This window comes from Somniosus microcephalus, chromosome 14, assembly GCF_052327205.1.
Source record: "Somniosus microcephalus isolate GS21.2 chromosome 14, FLI_Smic_1.0, whole genome shotgun sequence".
Lineage (NCBI taxonomy): Eukaryota > Metazoa > Chordata > Chondrichthyes > Squaliformes > Somniosidae > Somniosus > Somniosus microcephalus.
This window is the reverse complement of record NC_141000.1, coordinates 88,482,695-88,502,174: the sequence shown is the minus strand read 5'-3', so window position 1 is coordinate 88,502,174 and position 19,480 is coordinate 88,482,695. Positions and strand designations below refer to the sequence as shown.

General features: G+C 46.4%; 1 protein-coding gene across 1 annotated transcript in view; it reads right to left on the bottom strand.

Moving 5' to 3' along the window:
- Window positions 1-9,705, bottom strand: part of LOC147107675 (uncharacterized) — a 49,278-nt gene extending 39,573 nt beyond the window's left edge. Inside the window, exons 1-2 of the mRNA XM_086006070.1 lie at window positions 9,586-9,705; window positions 7,393-7,459 (exon numbers count right to left, since the gene is read on the bottom strand). Coding sequence (XP_085862196.1) covers window positions 7,393-7,459; window positions 9,586-9,666 — 148 coding nt within the window. The 5' untranslated portion in view covers window positions 9,667-9,705. The remainder of the gene's footprint in view (window positions 1-7,392; window positions 7,460-9,585) is intronic.
- Window positions 9,706-19,480: the final 9,775 nt, after the last annotated feature.

Sequence of the window (19,480 nt, the reverse complement as noted above, 5' to 3'; positions counted from 1 at the left end):
CCTGTATATGTATACAAGTTAAATAATGGTCATTATTTTATCAGAGCACACTACTTCTATTTGCCATTTTTTCCCCCCCGGGCCTCTCTTGGGCCCTTCTCTCCTATCTCCTCCCTTTCCTATCACCCAGTCGGGCCCTTCTCTGCTCTGTCCTCCCTTTCCTATCACCCAGTCATGCCACTTTTCATTTCTCCTCATGTACTTTGTCCCCCCCCAACCCATCACTATTCCTCTGCTTTCCTACTATCTGCTGCTGTCCCAAGCTTGAATGCGCCTTGAGTAAGCCCACAGCAACCCTCTGTGCCTCTCATGGCATTCAGCATCGCCTTCGCATGAATAGCATCCCCAACAGCTCCATCATCCTCCCTCACCAATCTTCCAGCCCAACACACCCACTGGAGGCTAACCTGGCCCACCTCCTTCCTGACCAGCTCACCTCATCCACCACAACCCGCTTGGACCCTGCCAGCGGAGCAACAATCACCACATTTCCTCCAGAATGTCTGTTCAGTCACAAACAAGGCCCTTGCCACTGACGTTCTTATTGTGGAAGATTACATCGACGTTCTGGCTCTGACTGAAACTGGGCCCATGGGTGGTGACACCTTGGTCCTTACTGAAGACACGCCACCTGGCTATACTTTCAAACACATGTTCCAACCAAACCGCTATGCTGGCAGTGTGGCCTTCATCACCAAATCATGCATTGGTCTTTCCTCTTAATCCTCTGGTAGCTTCTCCTCCTTGGAATACTTCACCTTGTTCAATCCATCTCCTTTCTCCTTTAAATTCCTAGTCATCTACTGCTCCCTAATCATTTACAACTGCACTTTCAAACTCCCAACTGCAAGACCTTTGGTCCTCCATTCACCACAATACTTCTGCTCAACTAGTCCTACACCGCCACCTTTAATGCCTTATCCCCAGCAAAACTTTTATTGTCGTTCATCCCAGTTGCTCCCCCAGCAATGGCCGCCAGCATTGCTCCCTCGAGTCCAATTGGCATGGACTTGAACATGGATAGAGTCAGATTTATACAGCACTGAAAGAGGCCCTTCGGCCCATCGTGTCTTCGCTGGCCATCAAGCCCCATCTATTCTAATCCCATTTTCCAGCACTTGGTCTGTAGCCTTGTATGCTATGGCATTTCAAGTGCTCATCTAAATGCTTCTTGAATGTTGTGAGGGTTCCTGCCTCTACCACCCTTTCAGGCAGTGAGTTCCAGATTCCAACCACCCTCTGAGTGAAAAAGCTTTTCCTCAAATCCCCATTAAACCTCCTGCCCCTTACCTTGAAACTATGCCCCCTGGTTATTGACCCCTCTACTAAGTGAAAAGTTCCTTTCTATCTACCCTATCTATGTCCCTCATAATTTTGTACACTTCAATCAAGTCCCCCCTCAGCCTTCTCTGCTCTAAGGAAAACAACCCCAGCTTGTCCAGTCTCTCTTCATAGCTGAAACACTCCAGCCCAGGTAACATCCTGGTGAACCTCCTCTGCACCCTCTCCAATGCAATCACATCCTTCCTATAGTGTGACAACCAGAACTGCACACAGTATTCCAGCTGTGGCCTAACTAGCGTTTTGTACAGCTCCATCATAACCTCCCTGCTCTTATATTCTATGCCTCGGCTAATGAAAGCAAGTATCCCATATGCCTTCTTAACCACCTTATCTACTTGTCCTGCTGCCTTCAGGGATCTATGTACATGCACACCAAGGTCCCTCTGATCCTCTGTCCTTCCTAGCGTCCTACCATTCATTGTGTATTCCCTTGCCTCATTAGTCCTCCCAAAATGCATCACCTCACACTTTTCAAGGTTAAATTCCATTTGCCACTGTTCTGCCCAACCACTGTACACAGGACACAGGCTTCCAGTCACAAAAACAACCATCGACCATCCTGCCACTAAGCCAATTTTGGATCCAATGTGCCAAATTGCCCTGGATCCCATGGGCCCTTTCCTTCTTGACCAGTCTCCCATGCAGGACTTTGTCAAAAGCCTTACTGAAGTCCATGTAGACTACATCAACTGCACTACCCTCATCCACATACCTAGTCAGCCCCTCAAAAAATTCAATCAAATTGGTTAGACATGAACTCCCCCTGACAAAGCCATGCTGACTATCCTTGCCTCTCCTAGTGGAGACTAATTCTGTCCCTCAGAATTTTTTCCAATAATTTCTCTACCACTGATGTTAGGCTCACTGGCCTGTAATTCCCTGGTTTATCCCTACTACCCTTCTTGAATAATGGGACAGGAATCCCTCCCCAACCACGGGGGATACGTCCCTGAAAACCCCCGTGGTTAGTAAAACTGCGGTTGGCAAATTCACTATAAAACACATATAAATAGCATATAAAAATCATAAAAATAATGTTTTAACCTTATTCCTAAATGAAAAACCGCGGATACGCAAATTTCACGGCCGCGGTTGACAAAAATTGTCGCAGAGTGGAAACTGCGGATATGTAAAATCCGCATATGTCAAACCCGCGGTTGGGGAGGGATCCCTGTACTATGTTAGCTGTCCTCCAGTCCTCTGGCACCTCCCTTGTGGCCAGAGAGGTTTTGAAAATTTGTGTCAGAGCCCCTGCAATCTCCTCTCTTGCCTCACACAGCAGCCTGGGATACATCTCGTCTGGGCCTGGGGATTTATCCACTTTTAAGCCCGCTAAAACCGCTAGTACCTCCTCCCTCTCAATGCTAATTTGTTCAAGTATATCACAATCCCCCTGCCTGATTTCTATGCCTACATTGTCCTGCTCCATAGTGAACACAGATGCAAAATTCACCAACATCTTCCAGCTCTACACACAGATTGCCACTTTGGTCCCTAATGGACTCTACTCTTTCCCTGGTTATCCTCTTGCCCTTAATATACTTATAAAACACCATGGGATTTTCCTTTATTTTGCCCGCCAGTGTTTTTTCATGCCCCTCTTCGCTCTCCTAATTTATTTTTTTAAGTACCCCCCCTGCACTTTCTATACTCCTCTAGGGCTTCCACTGTTTTTAGTCCTTTGTATCTGCCAAAAGCCTCCTTTTTTTCCCCAATCCGTTCTTGTATATCCCTTGACATCCAGGGTGTTCCGCAAAGCGGTCACCCAATCTGTGTTTGGTCTCCCCAGTGTAGAGGAGACCGCATCGTGAGCAACGAATACAGTATATTAAATTGCAAGAAGTACAAGCAAATCGCTGTTTCACCTGGAAGGAGTGTTTGGGGCCCTGGACAGTGGGAAGGGAGGAGGTAAAAGGGCCGGTTTTGCATCTCCTGCGCTTGCATGGGAAGTTGCCGGATGAAGGGGAAGGGGTGTTGGGGGTGATAGAGGAGTGGACCAGGGTGTCGTGGATGGAGCGGTTCCTTCGGAATGCTGAAAGGGGAGGCAACGGGAAGATGTGTTTGGTGGTGGGATCACGCTGGAGGTGGCGGAAATGGCAGAGGGTGATCCGTTGAATGTGGAGGCTGGTGGGGTGAAAGGTGAGGACAAGGGGAACACTTTTGTGGTTCTGGGAGGGAGGGGCAGGGGTGAGGGCAGAAGTGCGGGAGATAGAACGGACACAGTCAAGGGCCGTGTCAACCACGGTAGAGAGGAATCCTCGGTTGAGGAAAAAGGAAGACATGTCGGAAGCACTAGTATGGAAGGTGGCATTGTCAGAACAAACACGGCGGAGACGGAGAAACTGGGAGAATGGAATAGAGTCCTTACAGGAAGCGGGGTGGGAGGAAGTGTAGTCCAGGTAGCTATGGGAGTCAGTGGGCTTTTAGTGAATGTTGGTCAATAGCCTACCCCCAGAGATGGAGACAGAGAAGTCGAGGAAGGGAAACGAAGAGTCGGGGATGGACCATGTGAAGGTGAGGTGGAAATTGGAAGCAAAGTGAATGAAATTTTCTAGTTCAGGGCGAGAGCTGGAAGCAGCACCGATACACTCATCAATGTACCAGAAAAAGAGGTGAGGGAGGGGACCGGAACAAAGAATGTTCCACATAGCCCACGAAAAGGCAGGCATAGCTAGGACCCATGCGAGTTCCCATAGCAACACCTTTAATTTGGAGGAAGTGAGTGGAGTCAAAAGAGAAGTTGTTCAATGTGAGAATAAGTTCAGCCAGGCAAAGAAGGGTGGTAGTGGAGGGGGACTGGTTGAGCCTCTGTTCAAGGAAGAAGCGGAGCGCCCTCAGGCCATCCTGGTGGGGGATGGAGGTGTAGAGAGATTGGACGTCCAGTGAAAGGGAGACCGTTGGGGCCAGGAAATTGTTAAAGTGGTGGAGGGCGTCAGAAGAGCCACTGATGTAGGTGGGAAGAGACTGGACAAGGGGAGAAAGAGAGAGTTGAGATAGGAAGAGATATGTTCCATGTGGTAAGAACAGGCTGAAACGATGGGTCTACCAGGGCAGTCCTGTTTGTGGATCTTGGGAAGGAGGTAGAAACGGTCTGTGCAGGGTTGGAGAACTATGAGGTTGGCAGCCATGGAGGGAAGATCTCCAGGAGGAGATGAGGTCAGTGACAGTCTTGGAAACGATGGCTTGATGTTCGGTAGTAGGTCATGGTCCAGGGGGAGGTAGGAGGAGGTGTCGGAGAGTTGGCATTCAGCCTCCGCTAGGTAGAGGTCAGTACACCAAATAACAACAGCGCCATCCTTGTCAGCAGGTTTAATGACAATGTTGGGGTTGGATCTGAGAGAATGGAGTGCTGCAAGTTCAGAGGGAGGTAGGTTGGAGTGAGTGAGGGGAACAGAGAAATTGAGATAGCCGATGTCACGCCGGCAGTTTGCAATGAAAAGATCTAGAGGTTAAGAGGCCAGAGGGAGGGGTCCAGGTAGAACAAGAATTCTGAAAACGGGATAAAGGGTCAGCTGTGCAGGGGAACGGTTCCTGGCCAAAGAAGTGGACACGGAGACGAAGGCGATGGAAAAAGAGCTCAGCATCGTGCCGAGCTCGAAATTCATTGAGGCGAGGGCGTAAGGGGATGAAGCTCAGGCCTTTGCTGAAGACTAATCATTTGGGATCAGAGGGGATAGTGAAAACACAGCAGGGGGTGAGATTGGAAGAAGGGATGGGGTCAGAGGAAAGTGATGGGGAAGGTAGTTCTGGAGGGGCGTTGGTGTCCAAGAGTTGTTGAAGCTTACAATCCTTAACACCTGAAAAGGAAGAAAAAAGTTTTTTGTTAAAGCGCCGGATGAGGCAAAGGATGAAATGGAACTGTGGACCAGGACAGCTTTGAGATAGTGAGTCGGTGCTGCCGAAGAGAGAAGTCGAGAGCGTGCATGTGGCGGTGCATGGCATTGAGCGTGGATCTCAGGATACTGCGAGAGCAGTGGTGCGAGGAACGCTGAATATCTCGGAGGTATCTGTAATTCTGGGTGGATCCAAAACAAGAAGGGTGGAATTTCAGTTGGAATCCACATGGAACAAGTTGAAGTCGGAGCCGGAGACAGTTGCCGAGGAAAGATATGTGGCTGTGAAAGTGAGTTTTGGTAGATACAGGAAACTCTTTGGTATCCGGCACCGACAGGACCGGGATGCTGCCGGTTGCTTAAAAATTCTGGATAAGGAAGAAGGGACATGGAGTGACAATGGCCCAAGGTACGAGAGCCCCGCAGCACAGCCAGAGGTGCTGCAGCCCCGCAGCACAGCCAGAGGTGCTGCAGCCCCGCAGCACAGCCAGAGGTGCTGCAGCCCCGCAGCACAGCCAGAGGTGCTGCAGCCCCGCAGCACAGCCAGAGGTGCTGCAGCCCCGCAGCACAGCCAGAGGTGCTGCAGCCCCGCAGCACAGCCAGAGGTGCTGCAGCCCCGCAGCACAGCCAGAGGTGCTGCAGCCCCGCAGCACAGCCAGAGGTGCTGCAGCCCCGCAGCACAGCCAGAGGTGCTGCAGCCCCGCAGCACAGCCAGAGGTGCTGCAGCCCCGCAGCACAGCCAGAGGTGCTGCAGCCCCGCAGCACAGCCAGAGGTGCTGCAGCCCCGCAGCACAGCCAGAAGTGCTGCAGCCCCGCAGCACAGGTACAGGGGACCCGGTTACACAACCAGAGGTGCAGGAGCCATGGTTACACAGCAAAAGGTAAGAGATCCCCGGTTATACAGCCGCAATTATACAGTATACCGAAGCCTCAAAACCGACTCCTGAATTTTGCCGGCTATTAGAGAATTCCGGATAATCGGGTGCCGTTTAAACGAGAGTTTCCTGTACCTGATCAAACATGAGAAGGGAGACAGAAAGCAATGAAGATGAACAAGGTAAACGAGACAAACGGAAATCCCATCAGAGAGAAGAGCAGAACTTCTTCAAGGTGGGCATTCCTGGAAGAGAAGTGTAAGTGAATTAAACACTAATACAAAAGCAAAATACTGCAGCTGCTGGAAATCTGAAATATTTGGACCTATTGGTTTAAATCGTAATTACATTTTAGAGACAGAAAGGAAGTAAAAAATCATCCAAAAATGTGCATATCAAAAAGGTTCAGGTGCCTCAGTCACTTTGCCCTATCTTTATACTGTGCCTTCTTTGGTAACAGTGACACACTAACATTTTCAAAATAACAATATTAAAAGTAAAGTATCCTACAATATGCAGGCTTGCTTTGTTTTACTTTACACCAGCACCATAACTGTCACTAACGTAAAGCCTGGTTTGAATTTTTTTTATTTTTTAAAAATCATATGGTACAGTACCATATTCATTTCTACAATTACAAGAGGCTAATAATTTCCTCAGTCAGAACAAACAAAAATGAGGGGTCAGCCAGCAATGCCCAAATGAAAGTTCTGCCTCACATTTATAATGGTACAGGAAACTCTCTCTCTCTTAACCGGCAAAATTCAGGAGTAGGTTCAGGTAAGTTTTACTTCATATTAGTGGCAGTTCCTGGATCTATGGCTGTGTAACTGGGGTTCGTGCACTTGTTGCCAAGCAACAGGGACGCTTGGTCTGTGGCCTGAGTCCCTGCACATGTTGCTAAGCAACAGGGAAGCCTGGATTTGTTGCTGTGTACGGAGCTCTTGTACCTTTTAAACTATACCTCTCTGTAATCCGGACTTTTTGATAAACCGGCACCATGCCGGTCCTGTTGGTGCCGGATAATAAAGAGTTTCCTGTACAATCAAACAACGTAACCATAGTTCCCTGTTCACACTATTACTGAAATTCTCTTGGTGCTGCATCAATAGGGGCAACATAAAAGCAGCATCAACTGTCCAACCTGTGTTGTAATACCAGTTCTACCATAGGCAACTGTAATGTATGGAAAAGGAGTTCACCTGCTGACAATACTACGGCATTTAAAATTTGCACAAGTGGTAGAGACTTTGCACAATCTGATTCAAAAGAATAGGTGCATACCTCAGACCTGTGACTTTGCTAGATGATATTATTTGTAATGAGTTATTTAGTCTTACCTGATGGAGTATCATAGGTCATATCCTCAAGATTAATAACCAGGTCATCTTCAAATGGTTGACCGTACTATAGAAAGCCAAAAAGATTACATAATTTGATTATCCAGTTGGGTTAAACTATATATAAAAGGTTGTATTATTTGGTATTTGATAAATGCAAAAACACATACATTTGAAAAAACGTACTTAATTGCAATCTAAATATTTTAATTTTAGTAGAAAAATGCTATCAGTGCTGATGCTTTTTCAAATAATTGACATCTTGACACCATATTTCTCAAAGCATGAATATCACACTGCAACTATATATACATATATTAATTCTAAAAAAGTGTGTTAGTCTGGTTTTATATATAAACTCAAATGCAGTAAACAATGAGGATAGTAACAGACTTCAGGGGGACATAAGACAGACTGGTGGAATGGTCAGACACATGGCAGATGAAATTTAACACAGAAGTGTCAAGTGATACATTTTGGCAGAAAGAATGAGGAGGCGCAATATGAACTCAATGGCACAATTTTAAAAGGGGTGCAGGAACAGAGACACCTGGGGGTGTATGTACACAAATCTTTGAAGGTGGCAGAACAAGTTGAGAAGGCTGTTAAAAAAGCATATGGGATCCTTGGCGTTATTAATTGAGGAAGAGAGTACAAAAGCAAGGAAGTTATGCTAAACCTTTATAAAACACTGGTTAGGCCTCAGCTGGAGTATTGTGTTCAATTTAGGAAGGATGTCAAGGCCTTGGAGAAGAAGAGATTTACTAGAATGGTACCAGGGACGAGGCACTTCAGTTATGTAGAGACTGGAGAAGCTGGGATTGTTCTCCTTAGAGCAAAGGTGGTTAAGGGACAATTTGAGAGGAGTTCAAATCATGAGAGTAAATAAGGGGAAACTGTTTTCAGTGGCACAAAGGTCAGTAACCAGAGGACACAGGTTTAAGCTGATTGGCAAAAGTACCAGAGCCAAAATGAGGAAACACTTTTTTTTAAAAAAAATACATGGAGTTGTTGTGATCTGGAATGCACGGTCTGAAAATTTGCTACCACCCTTTCAGGTAGTGCATTCCAGATCACAACCACTCGCTACATTAAAAAAAAAATTCTCATCGCGCCAATGGTTCTTTTGCCAATTACCTTAAATCTGTGTCCTCTGGATACCAACCCTCCTACCAGCAGGAACAGTTTCTCCTTATTTACTTTATCAAAATAGTTCATGACTTTAAACACCTGTATTACATATTCCATTAACCGTCTATGCTCTAATCATCTTTCAGATGAGACATTAAACCAAGGCCCCGTCTGCTCTCTCAGGTGGACATAAAAAAACCATGGCACTATTTTGAAGAGGAGCAGGGGAGTTATCCCTGGTGTCCTGGCCAATATATCCCTCAATCAACATCACTAAAAACAGATTATCTGGACATTATCACATTGCTGTTTGTGGGACCTTGCGGTGCGCAAATTGCCTGCCGCATTTTCCACATTACAACAGCGGCTCCACTTCAAAAGTACTTCATTAGCTGTAAAGCGCTTTGAGACATCCGGTGGTTGTGAAAGGCACTATATAAATGCAAGTCAGTCTTTCTTTCTAAGGAGAACAATCCCAGCTTCTCCACATAACTGAAGTCCTGCATCCCTGGTACGATTCCAGTAAAAATCCTTTGCACCCGCTCCAAGGGCTTGACATCCTTCCTAAAGTGCGGTGCCCAGAATTGGACACAATACTCCCCAGCTGAGGCCTAACCAGTGTTTTATGAAGGTGTAGCATAACCTCCTTGTTTCTGTAGTCTATGCCTCTATTTATAAAGCTTACCATATGCTTTGACAGCATTATCAACTTGCCCTGCCACCTTCAAAGATTTCTGTACATAGACCCCCCTGGTTTCTCTGTTCCTGCACCCCCTTTAAAAGTGGTACCATTTAGTTTATAGTGTCTCTCATTCATCCTCCCAAAATGCATCAATGCAATCCCATTCTTCATGCAACATCCACATATTTCCAGCAGGGACACGGGATAGCGGTCAGGGGCAGATTCCTCCTCCCTCCTCCCCGCCTGCTGGGAATCACACCGGACTGCGCAGCGGCACCAAGTTCTGCCCAAAATTGAAAGCTCACAAACCGGTGCCGGCCCGCCCTATTGCAAATCAACAAGCCCAAGCCGTCCGCTCCCGGCACCAAGCTTCTCACTACCTTCTGGAATATCTGCTCCAGCGCCTGACTGAACCTGCAGCCGTTGTGCTTCAACCCGTCTCCCAGATCCCACTCCCCCATGGCGACTCCAGTCCGCTCGACCAGCCCAAGCTGCTAACCGCCCCGCACTTTCAAACCGAAGGGCCCCGCGCCTCGGTCTCTGATTTGCTAACAGAAAGATCATCGTCACAATGCGTGTGCTGCATTTCATTGGCCCAGAGCGCTCTCGCCGAACACGCGTGCGCACTGTAGCCGTTCTATTTTGTGAGGCGAGGTTGAGTGAGTGGATTTGTAGTTTGGATTGAGCAGTAACTTTTGATAGAGTGAACTTCTTCTCTTCTGTACTGTCTGCAGCAGCAAGGGATTGATTTCATGGTTTATATAAAAAAGGAAGAATGCTATGTATCTCGTGTCATTCAATTCAGAAGTGAATTTTAGTGATATTACATAGAATTTACAGCATAGAAACAGACCATTAGGCCCAATTGGCCCCCTACTTCATCTAACCCTATCTGCATATCCTTCTATTCCTTTCTCCCTCATGTGCTTATCTAGCTTCCCCTTAAAGGCATCTATGCTATTCGCCTTGACTACTCCACCTGGTAGCAAGTTCCACATTCTAACCAATCTGGGTATCTCCTGAATTCTTTATCGGATTTAGTGACTATCTTATCTTCATAGCCCCTAGTTTTGGACTCCCCCACAAGTATTGCCCTAACACCCACCTTCTCCGAAGTAAGGAAAATTGCAAATGCTGGAAATTAAAATTAAAACAGCAAATACTGAATATACACACAGCAGGTCTAAAGAGAAGATACAGATCAACCACATTTCAGGTGTGTAACCAATTCATCATTTTCTGGTTTTATTCCCATCTCCAAATTGCTTGGTTCAGATGTTAAGTGCTAACGCATAGACATCAACTTGCTGTATCTGGTATGGAGACAGCAGCTCAGCTTTTAACCCTGCCAGCCCAGCAGGAATGGTGCACACATCTACAGCATGACATATTTGGGGCATTTCACGTTTCTATTGCAGATGTGACTTCCCCGCATGTTCCAAGGTCTCCTCATTTACATATGTCTGGTTGGCTTCTAGGGCGATTTGCATCATGTGTTAGGGTTGCAGAGGCTGGGAGATGGAAGACTTATTGGGCAGCAGCATAAATGTGCTGGTGCAACACCTTAAAGTTGTACATTCTGTTGTCTGTAAATTGTTTATTTGGCTGTGTATTGTGCGGAGATTAGCGAGAAGTTTACCAATTCTTAGGAGGAGGGAGGACAGCTCCCTTTCCTAAGAGATGCATTGAAGTCATACTGTGGGAAGTACAGGCAAGGAAGTGTGCCATTTTTAAAGATGAGGGGAACCTTCTTCAGCAAGTTGCAGTCAGGGCTGCCTGGCAAAAGATGAGCAACTGAATGCAGTTTCTGCAATAAAATAGCCATCCTCCCAAATAAGGAACATACGAATATACAAAATTGACAGGCAGGAAAAGACCAGCTGGCCCGTCAAGCCTGCCCCACACCATGATGGCCATAGTATCATGAACAAACACTAACTCCCTCCCACCCACACACACCCTCTCCTCCCCTTGGTAAACTTCAGTATTGAAAAAAATTCAACACTGAAGTTTACCGAAGCAATAGCATGCCTGCAATACATACACGGGTAATTTTAAGCTGACTTCAATGGAAAGTAAAATTAGGGAATGTATAAAATGGGCAGCTGTTCTGATCACATCAGTTTCCCGTGAGTCAAGTTAAAATTACCCTCACACACACACAGACCTCGATTTTAACCCCTCCCCCGCCACTGGACCATCTCCCGCCTGTCGGGGCTGGTTTAAAATATCATGATCGGGCAACTCAACCTTATTCGTCCCTTTAAATTTTAAAGTGCAGTAATCAGGCCATGTACGAGGCTCCCGCAAAAGGCAGGCGGAGGCCTAATTAACATACCAATGTCATGGCCTGATGACATCATCGGCGCCACGACTTAGATTTAATAGTGAGGAGGAGACCCGCCCTTCGGGATTCCTGGCAGCTGATCAGAGGTCGGAGCTGCCGGCTCCCCAAGGTAAATGGCTCTTTCAGCACTGCTCCCTCGCTATGCCCCTCAAGGAAGCCTTCGACATCCCTCAGCCCCAATCTCAAAACACCCCCCTTCCTATCTGTTACCGCCCCCCAGCGCTCCTGATCATAAGCCTCCTGTTGTGTATGTACCTTTAAGAGGATAACTGGTCTCAGACTGCAGTACCGGCAGTGACCACCCCTGTATAAAAGGCGCTAGTGAGCCTCTGTTGTTTCAGTTTCACTATTGACTTCCATCAGTAAAGACTTATTTTGTTCCACTCCTGCTGTCCGTGTCTCAATCATTCACGGACGTAATACTGGCGACGAGCAGATACGAACCTACCTACAGTCTGCACCACCTCCTGGGATCCATTCCTACAGCGAAGTGAGCAGAGGTCGAGGCCAGAAAGAAAAGAAAGTAAGAGGCAGTAGAAACGGGCGTCGACCGTGGGCATCCGCCCTGTGTTGCAGAGTTGAAGATTGCTGGAGAAGCTGTCGGATGCGGGGCCTGGTTCCTGTCGACGGTGCTTCAGCTAATCGGGCTGGTGGCAGGTAGCGCACTGATCCTTCCTGGGCTGCGGCGGTCGCGAACTCGAGCGGGTGGTTTGCAACGGGGCCGAGCAGCGTTGTCGGGAAGAAGAGAGAGAAAGGGTGGAGCACACAGGGCGCGGCCGGTGCTACGAAGCCGGGCTGCGTATAGACCCGCGAAGAGGGAGGCAAGAGTCCCACAGGGTTGTTCCATGATGGGAAAATAATTTTTTTTTAAAATATATATTAAACGCGCAAGAAACCGTGGAAAGCAGCGCTAACAACAGCGGGGAAGAAGGCAAAGCGCGGGAGGCGCCATCTTAATCAGCGGGGAAGAAGGCAAAGCGCGGGAGGCGCCATTTTGTTAAATCGGGGAAGAAGGCAAAGCGCGGGAGGCGCCATTTTAGATTTGCAAGATGCCGAAGACTGGCTGTATCACTGCTTTTGATAATACAATAGAGGACTGGACCACGTATGTGGAAAGAGTCGAGGTATATTTCGATGCAAACGAAATAGCGGCGGAGAAAAAGGCATCGATATTGCTAAACTTAATGGGCGCTAGAACGTACGGCCTATTGCGGGACCTGATTACTCCAGCCAAACCGAAGGCGAAGAGTTTTAACGAAATTGTTGCTGTCCTACATACTGCCAAATGGTGGACCACCGTTATTGGGATGGGAATGGATCAGGAAGATAAACTTAGATTGGCACTCCATTCATGCAATGACGGTGGATGGTAAAAAAGATGAAGACGTCACTCCTGGACGATTGTCAACAATCTTAGCTAACGCCAAAGAGGTATTTCAACAAGAACTGGGCACGCTTAAAGGCGTAACCGCCTCGATAAAAATAGAAGAGAATGCAGTTCCCAAGTTTTTCAAAGCAAGACCGGTACCATATGCAATGTGCCCAGCCGTCGAGGCAGAGCTGGAGAATCTGGAGAAGGCGGGCGTGTTGTCTAAGGTCGACTGGAGCGAGTGGGCGACACCCATCGTTCCTGTCATGAAGAAAACGTTAAGCAATAAGTCCGGGGAGCCAAGGAAGATTCGCATCTGTGGGGATTTCAAGGTGACGGTGAACCCAGTCCTTCACACAGTACAATATCCTCTTCCAAGGATAGAAGACATCTTCGCCTCACTGTCTGGAGGGAAGCGTTTTACAAAAATTGACCTAGCACAAGCATATTTGCAGATGGAGGTTGAAGAGTCCTCTAGGAAGTATCTCACGATAAACACTCACAAAGGTCTTTACCAGTATCATCGATTGGTATTCGGAGTAGCATCGGCTCCGGCGATATGGCAAAGAGCGATGGAACAAGTCCTGCAAGGGATTCCGGGGACTCAGTGTTACTTGGACGACATCCTTGTGACAGGTGAAGATGACAGTGAACACCTTGACAACCTAGAACAGGTGCTCACTAGACTACGGGAACATGGGCTGCGAGCCAACCGCCCCAAGTGCGAATTTTTTAAGAAACAGATATCATATTGTGGCCACGTGATTGATGAAGAGGGGTTACATAAGTCCCCTGACAAAATTGAAGCGGTTGTTAAGGCCCCAGCGCCTGAAAATGTGTCGCAACTGAGGTCATTCCTCGGATTGGTGAATTACTATCATAAGTTTTTGCCGAATTTGTCGACAATTCTGCACCCACTGAACGCCCTGCTACGAACGGGGGTAGCATGGAAATGGAGCGATGATTGTAAGCGTGCTTTTCAGAAGAGTAAGGACTTAATCACTTCAAAGGAAGTATTGGCTCACTACAACCCAGCACTGCCGATCAGACTGGCGTGTGATGCGTCTCCCTACGGCATTGGGGCGGTACTGTCACATAAATTCCTTGATGGTTTAGAGAGGCCGATAGCTTTTGCGTCACGCTCGTTAACTTCTGCCGAGCGTAACTACGCCCAGATTGACAGAGAGGCCCTCAGCCTAGTGTGGGGGGTGAAGAAGTTCAATCACTACCTGCACGGTCAAAAATTTACTCTACTAACCGATCATCAACCTCTTGTCTCCATTTTCAACCCTCAGAAGGGCGTACCGATAATGACAGCACAACGGCTGCAGAGATGGTCCCTTTTCCTTGGGGCACACCAATATGACATCGAGTACAAAGGAACTAAACAGCATGGAAATGCTGATGGATTGTCATGCCTACCGTTGCCGACGGTGGAAGAAGAAGACCTTGCAGTGGATCCAATGGAGTTATTCCACTCGACCATAGTCGAATGTCTCCCTGTGACGAATGCAAACATAGAAAAGGAAACACGGAATGACCCGACACTATCACGGGTCTATGATTTAACGGTGAAGGGATGGCCAGCACATGGCGAACCACTGCTGCCAGCATTCTCGCCGAGAACAGCTGTCAGTGTGCAGAGGAACCTTGATGTGTGGATCCAGAGTAGTAATTCCACCTAAGTTGACGGATAGAGTACTCAATGAGCTTCATGAGGGTCATCTGGGTGGGGTAAAAATGAAGAACTTAGCCAGAGCGTTTGTGTGGTGGCCGGGAATCGATAGAGAAATCGAAGAGATGACCAAGAGCTGTGCAGGATGCCAGAAGGTCCAAAACGCCCCACCACAAGCTCCTCTGCATCCATGGGAGTGGCCCTCATCTCCATGGCAAAGGGTGCACATTGATTTTGCTGGTCCCTTCATGGACTCGATATTTTTAATTGCGGTGGATGCACATTCAAAGTGGCCAGAGGTAATAAAAATGTCCTCAACCACCACGGAAAAAACTATCACAGTTTTACGAACCATATTCGCCAGGAATGGGCTGCCTGAACAGATTTGCTCTGACAATGGACCACAGTTTGTGTCTGAAGAGTTCCGGAGGTTCTTAAAGAACAATGGTGTTAAGCATTACACATCTGCCCCATATCATCCAGCCACTAATGGATTGGCCGAGAGGTTTGTCCAAACATTCAAGAAGGCTATCAAGGCAATGTGTAATGAAGATATACCCCTACAACACAAGGTGGACAACTTCTTGTTTGCCTACCGGAATGCGACACATGCGGTTATCAACCAAACTCCAGCCATGATGTTCTTCAATCGAAGACTACGATGCCGCTTGGATTTGGTTAAGCCAAACGTCCGAAGAGATGTGGAGAACAGGCAGTTTCAGAATATGAATGAAAGGCCGACCAGGAGTTTTAAGATAGGTCAACCAGTTTTGGCCCGGGACTACCGCACTGAGAAATGGCAGCCAGGAACGATTTGTACACAACAAGGACCTCTCATGTATACCGTGGACGTTGGGGAGAGTATTGTAAGACGCCATGCTGACCAGATTCTAGAGTCACTGGAAAACGTCAACTCCACACCACGATCTGATACACCTGGTAATGAAATCGACGTTCCAATTGCAGCTACCGCAGAACCGGTAATATTGGAAGCAGATGAACCAAACGACATTGATCCCGACTCAACATTGCCAGAAGAACCTGATACCCCAAAGAGGCGTTATCTAGACAGAATCAGGAAGCCTCCTCAAAGACTGAACTTATAATTGCTTAAACTTAACCAATGTATCTAGCATCAGTAATTGTGATTGTAATTAGTTATCATTTAGTTGTTAAATGAATGTTATATACTGTTTATCTAAAAGGGGAGGAATTGTTGTGTATGTACCTTTAAGAGAATAACTGGTCTCAGACTGCTGTACCGGCAGTGACCACCCCTGTATAAAAGGCGCTAGTGAGCCTCTGTTGTTTCAGTTTCACTATTGACTTCCATCAGTAAAGACTTATTTTGTTCCACTTCTGCCGTCCGTGTCTCAATCATTCATGGACGTTAATACCTCCCCACCCACTTCACGATCGCAATACTCCCCCCAGCCCTCCTAATTGCCGCCCGGAGCTGATGCTCCCTTCCTGGTACCGGGAACTGTCCCCAAGGGTCCCCAGCTGCAGCTTCCTGCTGCGAGCGCTCCCTCCCACCTGCCAGCCAGGCTCTGTCTGTCTGACCAGCTTCCAGGCAAGAAACAGAGCAACAAGAAAGATATTAATGAAGTCCTGCCGTTAAGTTTGGCAGGGCCTCCATGTCCCAGAGATTTGCTGAGTTCTTTGGCCGATCTTGGCCTCCCCACACCCTTCCTGGCTGTTAATATTGGGGCCAGACTTTTGCCTCAACCAGTTGTATACTCACATACGATACTTCCTTATCTTTAAGTCCCTCTTCTCTTTCTAACATTCACACAAAGCAACCCAAATTCAAACCAAAGGGCACACATTAAAGATCCAATTCAAAGAATCTTTCAGAGAACTTAAGTGCAGTGCAATTAAAACAAAAAAGCCACAAAAATAAGGGGTGCAATCTTGCCAGCCCTGGGGAGGTGGGTCTGCCAGGAAAATAGCAGAATTTGGAACCCGCCCCCATGCCATCTTGCCAGGAGGCGGGTAACCATCCCGTCTCCTTGGAGGCGGGAAGGGATTACAGCCACATAACTGCCTGTTAACAGGCAGAAAATAGGCTTATCACCATTTTGCCCACACAAGTGCGGGCTTCCCGAAGGCTCCGAACCCCGCCAGGGTCACCGAGGCGAGTAGTGGGTCTGCGGGGGTCAGAGGGGTGCAAAAGTGTGCTGTGAAGGTAAGTGATGGGTGCAAGTGTGGAGAGGTGAGTATCTGAGTTAAGTACTCTTTTGATTGGACCAAAAACAAATTATCTGTAAATTAAACAAACTTCAAATGGAACTTAAACAAATCAAATTAAAATCGTGTTGTCTGAATTTATTATGCACTCCAGTCCCTGCGGCGCCCACCGGTCGCGGAAGTACTCAAGCGTGCCGGCGGACACTGCGTGCTCCATCTCCAGGGCCACCCGGGCACGAACATGGCTGCGGAAGAGAGGCAGGCAATCCGGCTGAATGACCCCCTCGACCGCCTGAGTTAAGTGTACTCTTTTGGTTGGCGCTTAAACAAATTGACTGTAAATTAACAAAAGTTCAAATAAAACTTAAACAAATCAAATTAAAATTTGGTGGTCCGGGTTGATGATGCACTCCAGTCCCCGCGGCGCCCACCGGTCGCGGAAATACTCAAGCGTGCCGGCGGACACCGCGTGCTCCATCTCCAGGGCCACCCGGGCGCGAACATGGCCGCGGAAGAGAGGCAGGCAATCCGGCTGAACGACCCCCTGAGTTAAGTGTAAAGTGATAGAAAAAGTGTACTTACCTTTGTTTCTTCCTGCAGGCTTCAGTCGGTGGGTATGCGGAGAGTCTCACACCTCCGTGGTAGAGATGACAGATGGCCATTGCATTCTCCAATGCAACAACCATCTCATTTCTGCAGAGGTTTGATAAGGTCTTGAATTCAAGACCTCATTAAACTACAGAGAATGTCACTGACAGCTTCACAGAGCTGTCAAACGATGACAATTCATCTGTAGATGAAACGTCATACGTTGACGTTCTCTGCAACTGGCTTTCCCTTAATTGGCCTGCTAAGCCTGCTGGGTGGGCTTAATAAAGTCAATCAAGGGAAAATAGCGTGGGTTGGCCAGAAGTTGATGGAGGCGGGACTAAAACCTGACAAGTGGGAGTCCCACCTCCAAAAGCTCCCCATTGGCAAAATCACCCCCAAGGTGTTCAAAAGGTGAGACAGGACAGTTTAACAGTACTTCTGGTGATTGTGCCCCGACAGGAGTGTGCTATACTCCCAAGCTTTATAGGCACACAGTGATGATGTTGCACCAATGATGCAAAACATTAGAATTTGTATTGCAGCAAGGATATAGTCCCAACTATGAGTGAGCCTAGTAAGGCTTGTGCCATGTAACAGTCCAAGTCTCCTGCTCTCCAAGCAGAGACCCAATGGCAAATCTGGGGCCAGTTCAAATCTAACTTCTGCCCCCAGTTTTCTGTCCTCTCTGCACCAGGTGTACCTGCACTACTGGCACACAGGAGCAGAATTTCAGTCCTTCACTTGAGGTTGTTAGCCATATTAGTCTGTGTCTGGAAATTTTGTCTGTTAATGATTTTGTGCAGTTTTTATTGCGATTAGTAAAGTATTAATGTTTGAAATCATTTAAATATTATTGAATCTCTTTTTGGAACAGCAGTTACTTTGCTCACAGAAGTCTGAGAATGGGAGAAATTGAAAATATTCTACTTGATTGTTGACAGGTTGAAAGATTCTGATGCAATTTTAAGCAATTTTCCACACATAGTTTGCATAGTATGAATAAATGCAGCCATATAGTGCTGTAATTTTGATTCTTTTTTTCTGAATGCAAAAACTGGTGAAATAACAGTCTAAAAACAAAATTAGTATACTCTAAACGACTTCATTTACAAGTATTGTAATTGAAATTCAGCCTTTGTTGAAACAAATGCTCAGAGTGTATGAGAATGCAGGGAGGTAACTGAAGGTGCAGTTGAGGAGACTTTTAAAGGTAGGAATAGATGAATCAGGATCATGGAAAATAATTCGCGTATAGAGTCATGAGGTTCTGCTGTCAGTGGTGGACCAGAAAAGGGGAGGGAGGAGGATTCAAAGTAGGATACATTTAAAAGTAGTTCCAACTTGTCAAACTAATCTTCTGAAGTGATGCTGGTGTTATTTATGGAGGAATGTTTTACAGTGAGTGCTATACATTTTGCATGAACAAAAAAGACCACTGGTTTATTTTGACAACAAAGGTTGAATTATAAATCTTTTTTTAAAATTCACTCCACTAATGTGGCAACCAATATTTGAAAATTTAACAATAAACAAGCTGTATATACATATCTGGTAAGATATAACATCTGTTTGTTACTTTTGATTATTTAACTAAGAAAATAGTACACTTTTATATTTTGACAAAACTTTTACTTCTTAACCTTTGTTAGAACATTATTTGAAAAAAAAAGATGTTACATACAAGTACTATGAACTCTTAACTGTGCACTGAGTAGTCCACTGTTGCCAATCATCTGCAACCATAAATTGTTTAATTATCAATAAAGCCAGAATCAACATATTTTGTGACCTCATTAAAAAGCTGCAAGTATTCTTGGTTAATAAAATTATAGGTGCCTATAAATGTGGACTAACAGAGAATTCCAGCATTCAGCATGATTCATATAAAGCTTTCAAACACTAAGTTAAGTCTTACATTTACACAATTAGAAACTTTGGCAATTGAAATATTTTGACATGTTAACAGCACATATCAATATTCAAATAAGAATCAAAAATAAGCTTCAAAAAAGTAAAAGCTGACCAGAAAGGCTCTTCAGTCATTTTTATGGTTCTCTATTATACAAAAAGAAAACGAATTAAAAAAAGGCATGACACTAGTGA